General features: G+C 37.3%; 1 protein-coding gene and 1 long non-coding RNA gene across 6 annotated transcripts in view; one reads left to right on the top strand and one right to left on the bottom strand.

The window, feature by feature from the left end:
- LOC106507939 overlaps positions 1 to 13,054 on the bottom strand; it is a 195,599-nt gene extending 182,545 nt beyond the window's left edge. For 3 of the 5 annotated variants that reach the window (XM_021065188.1, XM_021065189.1, XM_021065190.1), the window contains exon 1: positions 12,504 to 13,054. In XM_021065188.1, the coding sequence (XP_020920847.1) occupies positions 12,504 to 12,975 (472 nt within the window). In that variant the 5' untranslated portion in view covers positions 12,976 to 13,054. The remainder of the gene's footprint in view (positions 1 to 12,503) is intronic. The other 2 variants (XM_021065186.1, XM_021065187.1) reach the window with 1 other exon arrangement.
- LOC110255744 overlaps positions 1 to 14,957 on the top strand; it is a 209,836-nt gene that overhangs the window by 104,116 nt on the left and 90,763 nt on the right. The window lies entirely within an intron of this gene.

The raw sequence follows: 14,957 nt of genomic DNA, 5'->3' as shown, positions 1-14,957 counted from the left end.
CTTTTTCTTTAAAAATTAGTAATTCCTGGAGTTCCCGTCGAGGCACAGTGGTTAATGAATCTGACTAGGAATCATAAGGTTGTGGGTTCTATCCCTGGCCTAGATCAGTGGGTTGAGGATCTGGCGTTGACTTGAGCTGTGGTATAGGTCGCAGAGGCCGTTGGGATCCTGCGTTGCTGTGGCTGTGGCACAGGCCTGAGGCTACAGCTCTCATTAGACCCTAGTCTGGGAACCTCCATATGCTGCAGGTGCAGGCCCTAGAACAAGACAAAAAAAAAAAAAAAAAAAGAAAACGAACTAGTAATTCCTTTTTATTTCTTCCCCTATTTTCCTTTTTTATTCCCTTTCTCCTTTCCTTCTTCCCTTTTGTTTGCTCTACTATAAATACAGGCTAGTATTTTTTTTTATTTCAAGAAGTAAATAAGTTAAAAGCAAACTGGGAAACTACATCTTACCAACAGGATCACATTTTAAAGGAAAACATATAAAGTTTTAATAAGTATATTTCTTTTTACATTTTATTTATTTAATGAACTTTATTTATTTATTTTATTCTTTATCTTTTTTGCCTTTTCTAGGGCCGCTCCTGCAGCATATGGAGGTTCCCAAGCTAGGGGTCTAATCAGAGCTGTAGCCCCCGGCCTACACCAGAGCCACAGCAACACAGGATCTGAGCTGCGTCTGCAACCTACACCACAGCTCACGGCAACGCCGGATCCTTAACCCACTGAGCAAAGCCAGGGATCGAACCTGCAACCTCATGGTCCCTAGTCAGATCCATTAACCACTGCACCACAACGGGAACTGCTAATAAACTTTATTGTCCCTAGTATTCTCAATACAATTTTCTAAGTTTTTAAAAAACATTAACTGACTTAATCGTAACAACTCTGTGAGGCACTTACCATAACTAACATCTTCGATTTACTGATAAGGAAACTAAGGAATAGAGGCATATGTACCTTGCCCAAGGTTACAGAGCAAGCAAGTGATGGGAAGAAAGATTTGAAGTGAAAAAAATGCCAGTGGAATTTGGTAACTAGCTTTTTTTTTCTCTTAAAGTTCTACTTTCTTCTATACTACAAATGGAACTGTATTTCAACTTTCACTGCAAAAGAAGTTTTTAATGCAGTCGGTGTTTTAAAATGTGTACCTTTTCTTCTTGTAAATGACATGTTCATTAGCTTAAATTACATGGTGGTTCACTCCCTTGTGCTTCTGTCATCCACACTTGAGAATGCTCTGACCTAGAGAGAAGGAAATTCTCACAACTCTCTAACTTCCTACTGTTTAGGGACCATTGTCATGTCAACATCTCCTTCTCCCCTAATTCTCTGCAGCCTCTGAAGAAACCTTCTGTAGATATATTTAATTGCCTCTTAGAAAAGGCTTGTACCTTGGCTTCCCTTCACTTCCTCCAGAGAACTAAAGGGTTGGAGAGGGCAGGAAAAGAGTTAAATCATCTTTACAAAACGAGCAATCTTCCCAAAGCTTCCCATTTTGTTTCTAATAAAGAACAAAAATAGAAATTCCAAAAACATTTCCAGAAATCTACTGCATTAGCAGGCATGGTGAGATTATAAAGGATAAATGATATACAATTACTGTGATGAAGGAAGTACACCAAATAATAGTAAATCATAGGAAGAATTTGAATCCATGAAGTTCAAAAAAGCAAACGATCATTTCCCTGAATAAGATCATTGGAAAACTAATGGCTACAAGACTTTTAAAAACATTTTTATAGACTACTACATGCAACTTCAAAAGAGTTCTCTTTTTTTATGACTCTATAGGATTATTATACTACTTGGAAATAATCATTTCTTGGAAATAATCACCAGTCAGTAAAATGTAAAATATCAAGTTCGGTTTATTTAAGTTCCTACAAGAGCAACATGGTATACATGGTGTGTGCGTGTATAGTGTATATATATGGCTAAAGGAACACCACCAAGGATTTCCTTACAGAGGATATCTCATGTTAACTTACTGTACTCAATGGTGCCCTACAGACTTAAATGAGAGGTAGGATGTCTTCATCTATGTGACTATTACTCTGATAAATCCATTTCTCTTTTCACATGATTAATCACTAAATGTCTACTTAGAGTAAAAAGTCAAGAGTTGTTCTTTTAAGTCTCTGAAGCATTAACAGGAAGATAATTTAAACATGTAGTCTGTCTATGATGGAAACATCATGGTGTAAAGTCTCTGATTTAAAGTATTTATATATTATATAAAACAGAACTCCATCCTTGCAGGGAGGGTTTCCCAACTGGCACCATAACCGAGTCTTCAGGAAATCATTCCAACCTCAGCGTTAAACCAGTATATCCTCTGTAAATAATACTTTCTCTCCTCCACTATATTCCTATCACATTCTCTAGAATTTCTAAGACATTTCAATGTAAAATTGGGGAGAGCAAACTTCCTATTTTACCCGTTTTAAAGGGAATGACTTAATGCTTTATCTTTATCTTAGATTAAAATGGGCTTGGTTTGAAATAGACATCTTAGCATATGAAGAATTTAGCCTTCTAAGTTACACTTTTGAAAAAAAATATTTAAGTATTAAGTATGGAATTTCACGAAATCACTTTTGGAAATACAAAAACAGTACAGGTTTTTCTTATTTTACCTACTGATACAATGTGATTGATATCAATACATTTCTTGATATTGAAGCATCTTTATTGCATTAGCTTTTGCAGCAGTAAGCAAAAAAAAAAAAAACTCCAAATCTTTGTAACACAAACATGTTACATTAAGGCTATAGAATGCAAACTGTTACAGCCTACAGGTTGACTGCAGGTCTGCTCCATTGTTTTCTTCCTGTGTCCAGTCTGAAGGAGCAACAAGAATCAAAGCAGAGAGGAAAAGACCAATTTAAATGAATCATGCAATTGTTCTTAAGCTTCTGCTTGAAAATGGCAAACCTGTCAACCATTCAGCTTCCACTGGCCAAGGCAAGTCACATGATCAAGCACAATACCAATGAGGTACAGAAATATACACCTTCCACAGTGTGGGCAAGGGAGAATGAATATTTGTGAAAGCTAATGCAAACTGCCATACTTACATTCAAAGGACAGACCCTTTTGGCTATGGTAAATTATTTTTTTCAATATACTTTTAAATATATGTGCTAAAATTATATTATTTATTTGCATAATCATAAGTGAGAATGACATAACTTTCATGCTTTTCTAAGGTTTGGTAGGATGATTCTATTTGCTCAGTAGAATGAACTGGGAGCTTTCTATATTTTTCTCTATGTTCTATATACGGATCTATATTTTTCTCTATGTTGTGTATATGGATCTATGTATCCTTTTAAAAATAAGATTTCACCAGTACCACTTAGAACTAGAGCCTTTGGAGTCAGTAATTAACTAGATAACTTTAAAAAAATTTTTTTTCAGTTATTGGTAGCATTAGATTTTTAAAGTAGTTTTAATTTTCCTAGAAATCATCCACTTCATGATTTTCAAATTTGACAGCAATAAATTATAAGTACATATTTAACATGTTTTCTACATGTAATAATTCCTCTACCACTAATTTTTACTGACTTTCCACATTTACTATTTTGTAATTTCTTCATTTTTTCCATTTTCTAATGAACTTACTCTTAATGCTTTTATCTTTTCTGTAGTCTTCCTTTTGCTTTCTTTTTAATTTTCTCAATATAAGTCTTGGTCATAGAATAAAAAATATAGCTGGAATTTGTTCATAGCAACATTACATTAAAATGAAACATAAGAAACTCAGTAAAGACTATTTTTACCTCTTTATTCATTAACACCCTCAAGTGTCTAGCACAGTACCTCCTTTGACAGAGGAGTTTCCTAATATTTGATAACATTCAGAGGAATCTATTTCTGTACTGTTTCCTTTTAGACACTACAGTTAATTCCAAGAAGCTTGGATTTTTGTTTAAACTTTCAATAGTTTATCTAATTTGGTGGTTTTCAGACTTTAACAGCCATCAGGATAACTTGAAGAACATGCTAAAACACTGATTTTTAAATTTAAAAACATGGGAGTTCCCGTCGTGGCGCAGTGGTTAACGAATCCAACTAGGAACCATGAGGTTGTGGGTTTGGTCCCTGCCCTTGCTCAGTGGGTTAAGGATCCAGCGTTGTGGTGAGCTGCGGTGTAGGTTGCAGACGTGGCTCAGATCCCCATTGCTGTGGCTCTGGCGTAGGCCGGCAGCTACAGCTGTGATTCGACCCCTAGCCTGGGAACCTCCATATGCCGCGGGAGCGGCCCAAGAAATAGCAAAAAGATGAAAAAATAAAATAAATTTAAAAACATGGGCTCTACCTCAGAGTTTCTGATTCAGTTGGTTTCGGGCAGGGCTCTAGAATTTATATTCCTAACAAGTTCCCAAGTCATGATGAAGCCATGCTGGCATCCACTCTTTGAGATTCCCTGGCTATTTCACTGTTTGAGAATGTTAATTGTTTCTGCTTTGGAAATTTATTGAGGTATATTAGTGACTGAGTAATAGATCAATTAGATATTTTGCCCTATTTATAGTATTTTATCATTTATATTTTAAAATCCTGTGTTATATTTATGTTGTAATGAAAATAGACTTGTGTTGCAAGATGTATAATAAAACAGCAAGCACTGTTGAATTCTCTTAGTATTATTGTACAGCATAACACTAATTTTTTTTTTTTTTGTCTTTTTTAGGGCCCCACCAGCAGCAAAGGGAAGTTCACAGGCTAGGGGTCCAATCAGAGCTACAACTGCAGGCCTACACCACAGCCACAGCCACGTCTGTGACCTACTCCGCAGCTCACAGCAATGCCAGATCTTTAACCCACTGAGCGAGGCCAGGGAGTGAACCTGCGTCCTCAGGGACGCTAGTTGGGTTCATTACCACTGAGCCATGAAGGGAACTCTCAACACTGTAATTTTTTAAGCACGCCTATAATTTTTTAAAAAATAATGATGTATTACAAATTTGCAATTAGTTTAATTGAGCAAAGTGTACCGCTCTTATCTAACATTAGTCTACTGGTTACTTATCTCTTCTATTTCCTGAAAGGCCTAATTTTGCAAAACCTTACCTATATGCACAACATGCAGAGTATTACACTGAGATTCAGATATCACATTTTCCTTACCAGTCCATAGAGATGCCACTAGTCCTTCTCATGAAGTTGTGTTGTGTCAATGTGCTTTCTATGAGGTGCTCCACAAGGAGTGGCAGGCCTTGTACATTTGGATTTTTTTCAGTGAATAGTTTCATGTTAACAACCTCTTCCAAATTCATTAGTCAGTTTTCTGGAGACTGCCTTGTCTTTTTCTCAATTCTGTATTTTACTTCCAAAAGTCTTCCTTCCCCCAGCTGGAGCTCATTTTTGTTTTCCTGTGGTATACCTCTGTATTCTAGTATTTCAAACTGTCAAACGCTTTGCTTTCTGCTATCTATTCAATCTGATATTAATACTAATATCAATGCTTTACATAGTTTGATATAAATATGTTCATTGCTTCATTTGTGATTTTTCTGAATAATTTTTAGATGCATCTCTTGCAAGCAGTAAACCACTAGATTTTGTTTCATTATACATCCACTCCAAGAGACTTTCCAGTGAGCAGATGTAAGCAACTTATAATGGTTTACAACTCTTATACAGTTCATCTCATTATACAGAAATCAGAAAGCATAGTAAAAGGGAAAATACGAAAAAAATTAGTTATAATCCCATCACCCATGTACACGGACTATTACCATTTGGAGGTATATATATGAAGACTTATTTCTACACATTTGGAAAGAGGCTACCCATTATGCCATTTTGTAATATGACTTTCACTTATATTTCCAAATCAACAAACTTCTTCAATCTCATTTTTAAGGTCTGATTAATATCCTATTGCAAAGATATAACCAGTTTATATAACCAGTTTCCCTAGTATACATTTGTTCATAATTTTCTGTTACAAATAGAGATCCTCAATACCCATGTCTTTCTATCATCTGATTACTTCCTTGATCTAATTACCAGAATTATTAAGTCAAAGGTCATGACAATTTTTAGGGCTCTTGGTGTATAACGGCATATTACTTTCCAAAAAGTCTATTAAAATTTGAACTCTCACCAGCTACATACAAGGGGATCCACATTTAGGTCTGCTAGAGAAAACATAAATTGCTGGTTAATTTGAATTTCAGATAAACAGCAAATAAGCTTTTAGTATAAATATGCCCCAAATATTGCATAATTGCTGTTAATCTAAAATTTAAATCTAACTGGGCTACTTATTTTATTTATTAAATATGGCAACTTTATAGCCACTGAATCTTTTTCAGAATTGAAAATAAATTTTTAAAATATTTGGAAAGTGAGAAAAGCAGAATGTTTATCTATAACCCCTTTTTAAAAATCTGCTTAAGTCCCTTTCTGAATTATACTAAATTACTACTTCTGAGGGATTTTTAAAAAAATATTGATATACTAAGGCCAAATATTTTCTCTAATTTACTTGCTCTGTAAATTTTTAACAAACTTAACAACTGTTAAAAACTTTAAATTTTGTAGCAAGAAATATAAACTGTCTTTTCCTTTGACTTCTGATTGATTCTGTGATTTTAAAAAGGTCCTTTCCTCCCATCCAGAGATTATTCATCTACATCTTCTGATTTTTGCTTTTGCTTTTCTTTACATATATTATTTTGTTCTACCTCAAAATTATTTTGATGCATACATATTTTGCTCATTTCAAACAAATGAAATTATTTTTACATAAAATACTCTTTGGGCATACTATATTTGGGGCATTGCTGTAAATACTCTCAGTATTTATAACTGTTTTAATTAAGAATTGGAGATATTTTAACTTTATTTCTTCACCTAGCATTACTTATTAACATAACATATTCCCAAAACCTGATGTTGTAAAAGAAAGCAGGAATGAAGTATTTAAGGCCTTATAGGTAAAGCACAGTAAGGGGATTATAACGGCAAACAGTTAAATAAAGCAACTAATGGCATTTTAAGTATTTTTAAGTAGTAATAATTGGCCTTATTCAATAACTATTAACTCCTCTTCCTAAAAACTTTTGGGGATTTCCTTAGCCCATCAATTTTCTCAAGATGCTTATGAATGTGTTTATGCTTTGTTATACACATGAATTTTAAGACGCATTTTCCCTTGGATCTCCACCAAATGAATAGTGCTTTGCAATTTTAAGATTCAGTTGCCTTATTTAACCTAGGATAATTAAAGGGAAAAAAATGCCAGTATTCTGTGAGACGGTCTTCAAACCATTCCTAATGCATTCTTTTATGTTTAAGAGAACTTAATGCCAATGTACCAATAACCACAGAACACTGTTCTTACTCTGAAGCTTTCACATGCCTCAATTTCTTTCCTTGGTTTATTTTGCCTCAGTTTCCTGTATTTCTCCCAAGCGTACATTAGAAAAATATCCACATACACTTGCACTTGCATATATATTACCTTCTTCTCTTTCCAAGATTCCATGTCTTGCTATAATTTTACAAATTACCCTCAAGAAAAATCATGTATATGCTCACAAATATCCTCAATTCTCACATTTGTGGAAAAAGTATGAGTGCATAAATCCACACGTGTAGAATTCTATCCAGTAGGAACTGCAGTTGAGAAGACAGTACTGCACTCAACACAAAATGTTTAATAGAAATTTGCTTAATGAGACTGACTTTTCACGTTTAAGACAGTGGGGTTAACACAAAGACTAGAACTACGTCACCAAACATCAGGGCTACTGAAGAAGAGGTAGATATAGTTAGTATGGCAGTGTTAATGACTAATTCTGATAAATAATTCTGATTAAGCTCAAAGATTAATAAAACATCGTACCATATCAGCTGAAAAATATCTAATGGGAAATGCCTGTTTTTGTGGTAATATTTAAAAATCATATAAATACATCTGTATATTTTTACTTTTTCCAAGCTATTATGATTGGCATTGCTCAAACTAGTATGGTAAACTTAGGTATTAAAATATTTTATCTATATCAAATGTCAAGAGTTTTAAATGTACTATTATCAAAAATACATATATGACCTGCATCAGTACTCTCAGCATTTTAAGAGTTAATATGTCCATATATCAAATTATACCAATTATTACTGGAAGATGTGCCATGTGTTAGTCCCCTTAAATTGACTGCAAACACAAAATGATATTATTTTAATGATACAACAATAAATGTGGCTCACCATTGGGGAGAAGAGCCATTAAAATGAGTATAGCAGATTAATTCAAACCTACTTCCAAAGAACAGCTTATCAGAAACAATAAGTAGTTTGAATGACATTTAAAGCATAACAAGCCAACATATCAGAAAGTCTGAGAACTGTATCTCCAACACCATCAAAAGGCAATAGTAAGGCTATAGAGATTCGATTCAATTGCCAGTGTTGACAAATTGCCAGTGTATGAAAAATAGAAAAATTGATCTCAATACCAAGTCAAAATGTATTAGTATTGTTAGGCTAAAATGAAAAGTATTAACTTGTCCACCAAATGTAGCAAAAATAACATTGATAAAAGAGATATTGATAAAAAAGATATCTTGCAAAGTTAAGACATTGCAAGAGCTGAATCAACATATTTTGAAATTTTTTCTTGGAAAACTGCTTGTTTCCACAGATGTCATTACATACCCATTTATGTATTACATTTTTAGAAAATAAGTGGAAAGATTTAAAAAATCAGAAAATGGAGCCCCAAAGTAATGAATAAAGAGAAAATACTTTTGAAAGCAAAACCAAAATCTAATCTAATTACTCTATCAAACCCCTCTAATTTTTTATTGAAAGTAAGAGTTCCTGCCATGACTCAGTGGAAACAAATCTGACTAGTATCCATGAGGATGCGGATTCGATCCCTGGACTCGCTCAGTGGGTTAAGGATCTAGTGTTGCATGAGCTGTGGTGTAGACTGCAGACGCGGGTCAGATCCCAAGTTGCCATGACTGTGGCACAGGCCAGCAGCTACAGCTCTGATTCAACCCCTAGCCTGGGAACGTCCACATGCTGTGGGTGCAGCCCTAAAAAGACAAAAAAAAAAAAAAAAAAAAAAGAAAAAAGTAACTACATCATCTCACACAATGCTTCATGACAAAATTAGCCAAAATAAGTGGTGATGTTAATAGCCATAATAAACAAATATCATAAAATACTAATTAAGTTTAGTCAACAAAGTAGTGTTGCATTGTTTGATAATGCTTCCCAAAACGCAACAGGTAGCATTTCTAATGAGCAGTGGGTTTTACATCACACCTCTGCTCATCATGAGGGGATCTGTAACAAAGATCGTTTAAAGCACAGAACATGTGCCTTTCTTTCCTTAGTTTGAATTGCCAGTAATTACTCAGATACAAAGTACTCAGATATTTAAGGGAATACCATGGTGTTAGATGTTCTCAAACCTTTTGTTTTTCTCCTGATGGAGGCTCATTCATGTTAGAAGGGAAAAGAAAAATACTAAAGTCCAGTAAACACAATAATGATGATTTTTAAAAACGGAAAAACTGAGAGGTGGAAGATAGTGCAAGAAAGGGAATGTGTACATATGTATGACTGGGTAATTCTGTTGTATAGGCGAAGGTGACAGAACATTGTAAACCAGCTGTGCTTTAATTAAAAAAAGTTTTTTAAAAACAGAGGTAGAATATAACAGCAAAATGATAACACCTGACAATTACAAAAGTACAAAACAATTTATAAATATAAAACCTTACATAATTTTTAAAAGGTAGTAAGTGGAAGGACAGCAATAATGAAGAATAGTTAACACCTCAAGTCTAACACTGAGGAAACACTGGCAGGAAAGTGACCTTGAACATTACGGAAATCCCAGATGCCTGCATGTGTTCCTATAGAGCAAGAGTTTGCAGGGTTGCTGGGAGCAAGTGGAACCATACAACTCAATGGAGTACTGAATTAGAATCCTCAGTTACTTGTGGTAATGCAATAATTTTAGTCTATTAGTAAGCTTGAATAACTCATTCAGTAGGTTACTACTAAGAAGGCTTTAGTTGTCAGTAATAATTAATCTGTGAAAGTGAGCTCATTCATATGTAAGTAATATGGATTTATGGAATCCAGTGTCTGAGATAGAACTAGAAATGAACAATCTAGCGGATGAACCTAAAATATACAGAAATAAACAGATTAATATCTAATTTTATAAAATCATACACAATATAATCTCATTGATCTGATGTACTTTGGCGATAAATTTCTTAAATTTTAAGGAGTATAGGAGTTGCCATCATGGCGCAGTGGAAACAAGTCTGACTAGGAACCATGAGGTTGTGGGTTCGATCCCTGGGCCTAAGGATCTGGCGTTGAAGTGACCTGTGGTGTAGGTCACACACTCAGCTTGGATCTGGCATGGCTGTGGCTGTGGCGTAGGCTGTCGGCTGTAGCTCCGACTGGACCCCTAGCCTGGGAACCTCCATATGTCATGGGTACAGCCCTAAAAAGACAAAAGACAAAAAAAAAAAAAAAAAATTAAAGAGTAGGATTCATTCCTCAAATTTCACTATGAATTTGTTCCTTTAATCACTTCAGTGACATTATTAAAATTGATTTTGACCCATAGAAACTTTACTGAATTATTATTGCAAAAACAGCATTTCTGTTGCCCGCACTGATCTTTAGATATATTAATTTACAAATCAAGGGTATTTTTTATAATAAGGTCAGTCATATCAGACCAAACATTCTAAACTTTCATATCAGTTTTAGGACTAATTTCAGCTATGAACATACAAACCTATCTAAAAAATTTGTATTTCAATTAGGCATAAGGATAAAATTTGCAGTGTGCCTGCACTTTATCCACTGTCAATAAGAGAAAAGGCCTGCAGGAAAGATTAGGTAAGCCATTTCTGCAAATGAGGTGACCATTTTTACAAATGAAAACACTGTGTACATTTGGCAACTGGCATGACAGGGTGGAGCGGGGTTGCTAGAAGATTCAGTGAAAGAAAATTTGAGAAGATACAAAGGACTAACTAATATCTATGTCCTTTTTGGGAAATTTTGGTGTCTACCAAAAAGCAAAATGAGAATGTTAGGTTGTAACAATTTTGCCCTTACTGGTCATTTCTGATTTACTGACTTTTAACAGTGAATGGGAAGGACAGAAATTACAGCAGGATAATTGAAATATTTAGTATAACTGTTACCACAGTACCCTCTCTCACACATACACAATGTGTTTATGGGCAGTAGTTGCTTTAATGTGTGACTATTCATTCACGTCGAACTTTCCTGGCTCTAGTGCTTAGTTTGTTACTTGCCCACAATGGATTTCTCCAGATTTAGTTATCACTTGTAATCAATTGCAAAGAGCATTATCTCCCTCCCACCCCGCTTTTTGAGGGCCACTCCCGCAGCATATGGAAGTTCCCAGGGTAGGGGTCAAATCGGATCGGAGCTGTAAGCCACAGCCACAACTACAGCAACCTAAGATCCCAGCCACCTCTGCGACCTACACCACAGCTCAGGGCAAGGCTGGATCCTTAACCCACTGGGCAAGGATACGAATCAAACCCCCGTTCTCATGCATTACTGACAAAGCAACCCTCAACTCTATAAATTATTCCAAGTGTGGTGCTACTACCCACAGCTTAAGTTATCACCAGAGAATTTATCAGAGTCGTGATTATTCAGCTCTACCCCCAGCCTTTCCCAGTTAAAATCTTTCAGGTTAAGGCCAATCTATTTTAACAAGTCTTCCAGGGACACCTGATGCATGCTCACGTTTGAGAATCGCTGCCGCAGGAGAATCGCCCAGTGAAGCAGTGCTTTCAGTAGGCGCTGAAGGCTACAGGAAACTTCCTTCACTAACTTCCACTTAAAATACTCAGTTAAGCCGCGTTCTGGTAAAGCCCTAAGAACAACCCATTGCTCACTACCAAACAATCAGGCCTCAAACTTCCAGGAAAATCGAGGTTCTTAAGCAAAAATTCATCAAGGAAGAATTTACATTGATTTTGCTAACTTAGGGGAAAGGTTTTCTTTTCCCCGTCCGTTATCTAAGAGAAATATGACACACGAACAAGTCTATATTTATCCGGAGTGTTTCTGAGGCTACCTTTCGGAAATTTCCTTGGCCTATTTTTTAAAAAGTTATCCATGAAATTCTCCCCTCCTTCAGGGGCTCCAAACACGTACGCTGTATGTTTAATCATCAAAGGGAAACAAAACCTCTTACAGCAGAAACCAATCTAAGACACAACACCTGTGCCATCTTCCCACCAAGCAAGAAATGGTGGAGCCCGGTCCCAAAAGACTAAGAAATCGACGCAGGGATGATTGAGAAGGACTCAAGAGCAAAGTATGAGGAGACAAAAAAAGACCTGCTTTTTTTCTGGGCTTAAAACTAGAGAAAGAACTCCGTTTCCGCTCCATCTCGGGTATTTTCAAGCTAACACATACAAGCAGCTACCAATTCAAAGTGCTGCAAAGTACCTCCTGCGCGGGAACTCGGCAGGGCGGAGCCTCTGGTCGCTCCCTTCCCGAGGGCGGGACAGAGCAGAACCGGGGCCGCGTTTTCTCTGGAAGGTTCCGAAAGGCGCGCGCCCCCTCCGCGGGCGGCGAGACACTCGGCACCAGATGGCGCTGCCGCACCGAGAGCCGGAGCCTGGGCGGCAGGAGAGAAGGGAAGAGGCGTCACCGGATCCTTTCTGTCGCCGGAAATGCGCGCTGCCGGCGGCCTCGGGTCCCGGATATTAAGATTTCTGGAGGGTTCCCGCGTGAGGGCGGGACTAGAACCGGAACCGAACAGCGACCGTCGGGCCTCGGGGCGGAAGCCCGGGGCGGCGCCAGCGGGGGGCTGGTTTCTGGTGCGCGCGCCTCGCTGGGGGCGCGAGGGGGCGGGACCTCGCTCGCACTTGCGCGTTTTGGGGACGTAGGCGCTGCCGGGACGTGCGTCTTTCTCCATCTTTGCACGTTTGTTGGCCCGGCAAGGCGGAAATGGTGGCGTAGTAGGTTTTTTGTGTTTTTTTTTTTTCCCCCCCTCCATCCCCTCCCGCCCACAGGGTTGGGGTTTCTGGCTGTGAGTGAGGTTTCTGGAAATCTCTGTGGAAAGTTAATGGTATGTGAGGTAAAAACGCGAGCTTTATTTTCCCCTTGAGTCTTAAGCGATCCAGATGCCTGCTGGGCGCGGTCCCAGTGCTGGGCTGGACCCAGCCTTTCCCTCTAAATCTCTTCCTGCACCGGCTTGATCCACCCAAAGTGTCGTTAAGCATCCGTCCTGAGGCAGTAGGAGTGTCACTCGTGAAAAGGAACGTGGGCAGATACATTCTTCACGTGGAACCTAAAAACGCTTTTTAATTATGTCAGGAAGCATGTCTTGGTTTTTTAGCAGTGCTTCTCAAGAACTCATGGAGTTCATCGGCTTTATCGTCACGTTTTTGTCAGTAACATTTTATGTTCTTTGTTTTATGGTGTCTTGGTCTTTATCAAATATTAATTACGGGAAGGCCGCTTGTGCAAACCGTTCGAAAGGAGAAGAATTCTCCATTTCCATTTTTACAAGACAGGGGCAAACCACTTTTAAAGGACGGATCTAGGAACTCGTGAGAGTGCCCTGGTTTGGTTTGGTTTTTAAATGCAGCATCGAAACGACCAAAGGTAGCAAAAATAAATTCTCTGTGAAGCCATACTAATCCAACTTTAATTTTAGACCAATTCTGAAAGTGTTAGCAGCAAGGTACCCAGTTCTCCCAAGAAATTTCTTGGTAGACACTTTTATCTTTGTATTTCAGAGTTCCTTCCAATCTGCGGCCTACGTAAAAACTTGAGTCCTTGTGAAAGCCAGATTGAAAGGAATAGAGATTTATTTAAAAGAGTTATACTGAGAGAAATGGGAAGATTGGGGAATAAAAGATTGTCTGGAGTAGCCACATAAAGACATTTTATAGTTTTTGGTTAAAACCCTTTGGTGGGTTTTGGTAACAGGTGTTGTGAAGAAAGCTACTGTCAGTGGAGGAGTCCCATGATGTACATTTATGTGAGAAACCAAAAAAAATTGGGCAGGATCATTGGGGACTGATCACAGTGTGTGAGCAGGAGGCTAGATGCAGGCGGCACATAATGGAAGACATTAGGAAACACATGAAAGCAAAGGTCAGAGCTAAAGGGGCAATGGATGTGGAAACACTGATTTGGAAACTGGGGAAAAACAGGTTTTAGACCTCAAACTGAATGTGTAGAATAAGGAATAAATTCTTCATTAGATGTTTTGTTTTGGGATATATTGCATTTAGCTGCTTATTTTAACTTTATGTTCCTGTCTTCCCTATATTTCATGTACAAACAACCTTAAATTGAAAGAAAGAGTGCTTAATTTTGCCACCATTATACTAGTAATTTACCCTAGCATAGTGCTTCCCAGTGTAAGGAATTATTTACTTAATTGAGTCTGTTTATGTATATTCACAAGTGGTGGCATTAAAGTTGCTTCTCTGCAAATACCTTCAACCCCTTTCCCTGACTTCTGTTACTTGCCTGGCAAAACCCGGGTCATTATTGAACTCATGATTCACAGAAAGTGCTTAGCTCACCAGCTTAACAGTCAGGTGAACAAATGGGATCTCACCCATATGGTCTCTCCCCCAGTCCACAAAGACTCTTTTCTGTAGTTACTCTGCCCTCTTTAAACCAGGTATTTTATTCCCTTTTGGAATCACCAACTTCTTCCTCAACCAATGACTTTGCCTCATCCTTTTTTGAGAAAAGAATCATGAGCCTAGTCAAGAATTAGCTCCTCTTCCCACCATGTAATTTACCTGCATCTCTACTCTTTTAATTGTCTTCCCTCTAGTTTAAACGGATGATGAGTCTTTCAATCAAATGACAACAGTTAGTATTATCTGTTTAGCCATTTGAATTGATACATGGTGATATTTAATTTTGGGGAAA

Source organism: Sus scrofa, chromosome 11 (genome assembly GCF_000003025.6).
Source record: "Sus scrofa isolate TJ Tabasco breed Duroc chromosome 11, Sscrofa11.1, whole genome shotgun sequence".
Taxonomy (NCBI): domain Eukaryota; kingdom Metazoa; phylum Chordata; class Mammalia; order Artiodactyla; family Suidae; genus Sus; species Sus scrofa.
Note: the sequence above shows the minus strand (reverse complement) of the source record. Positions and strands in the feature narration are given on the sequence as shown.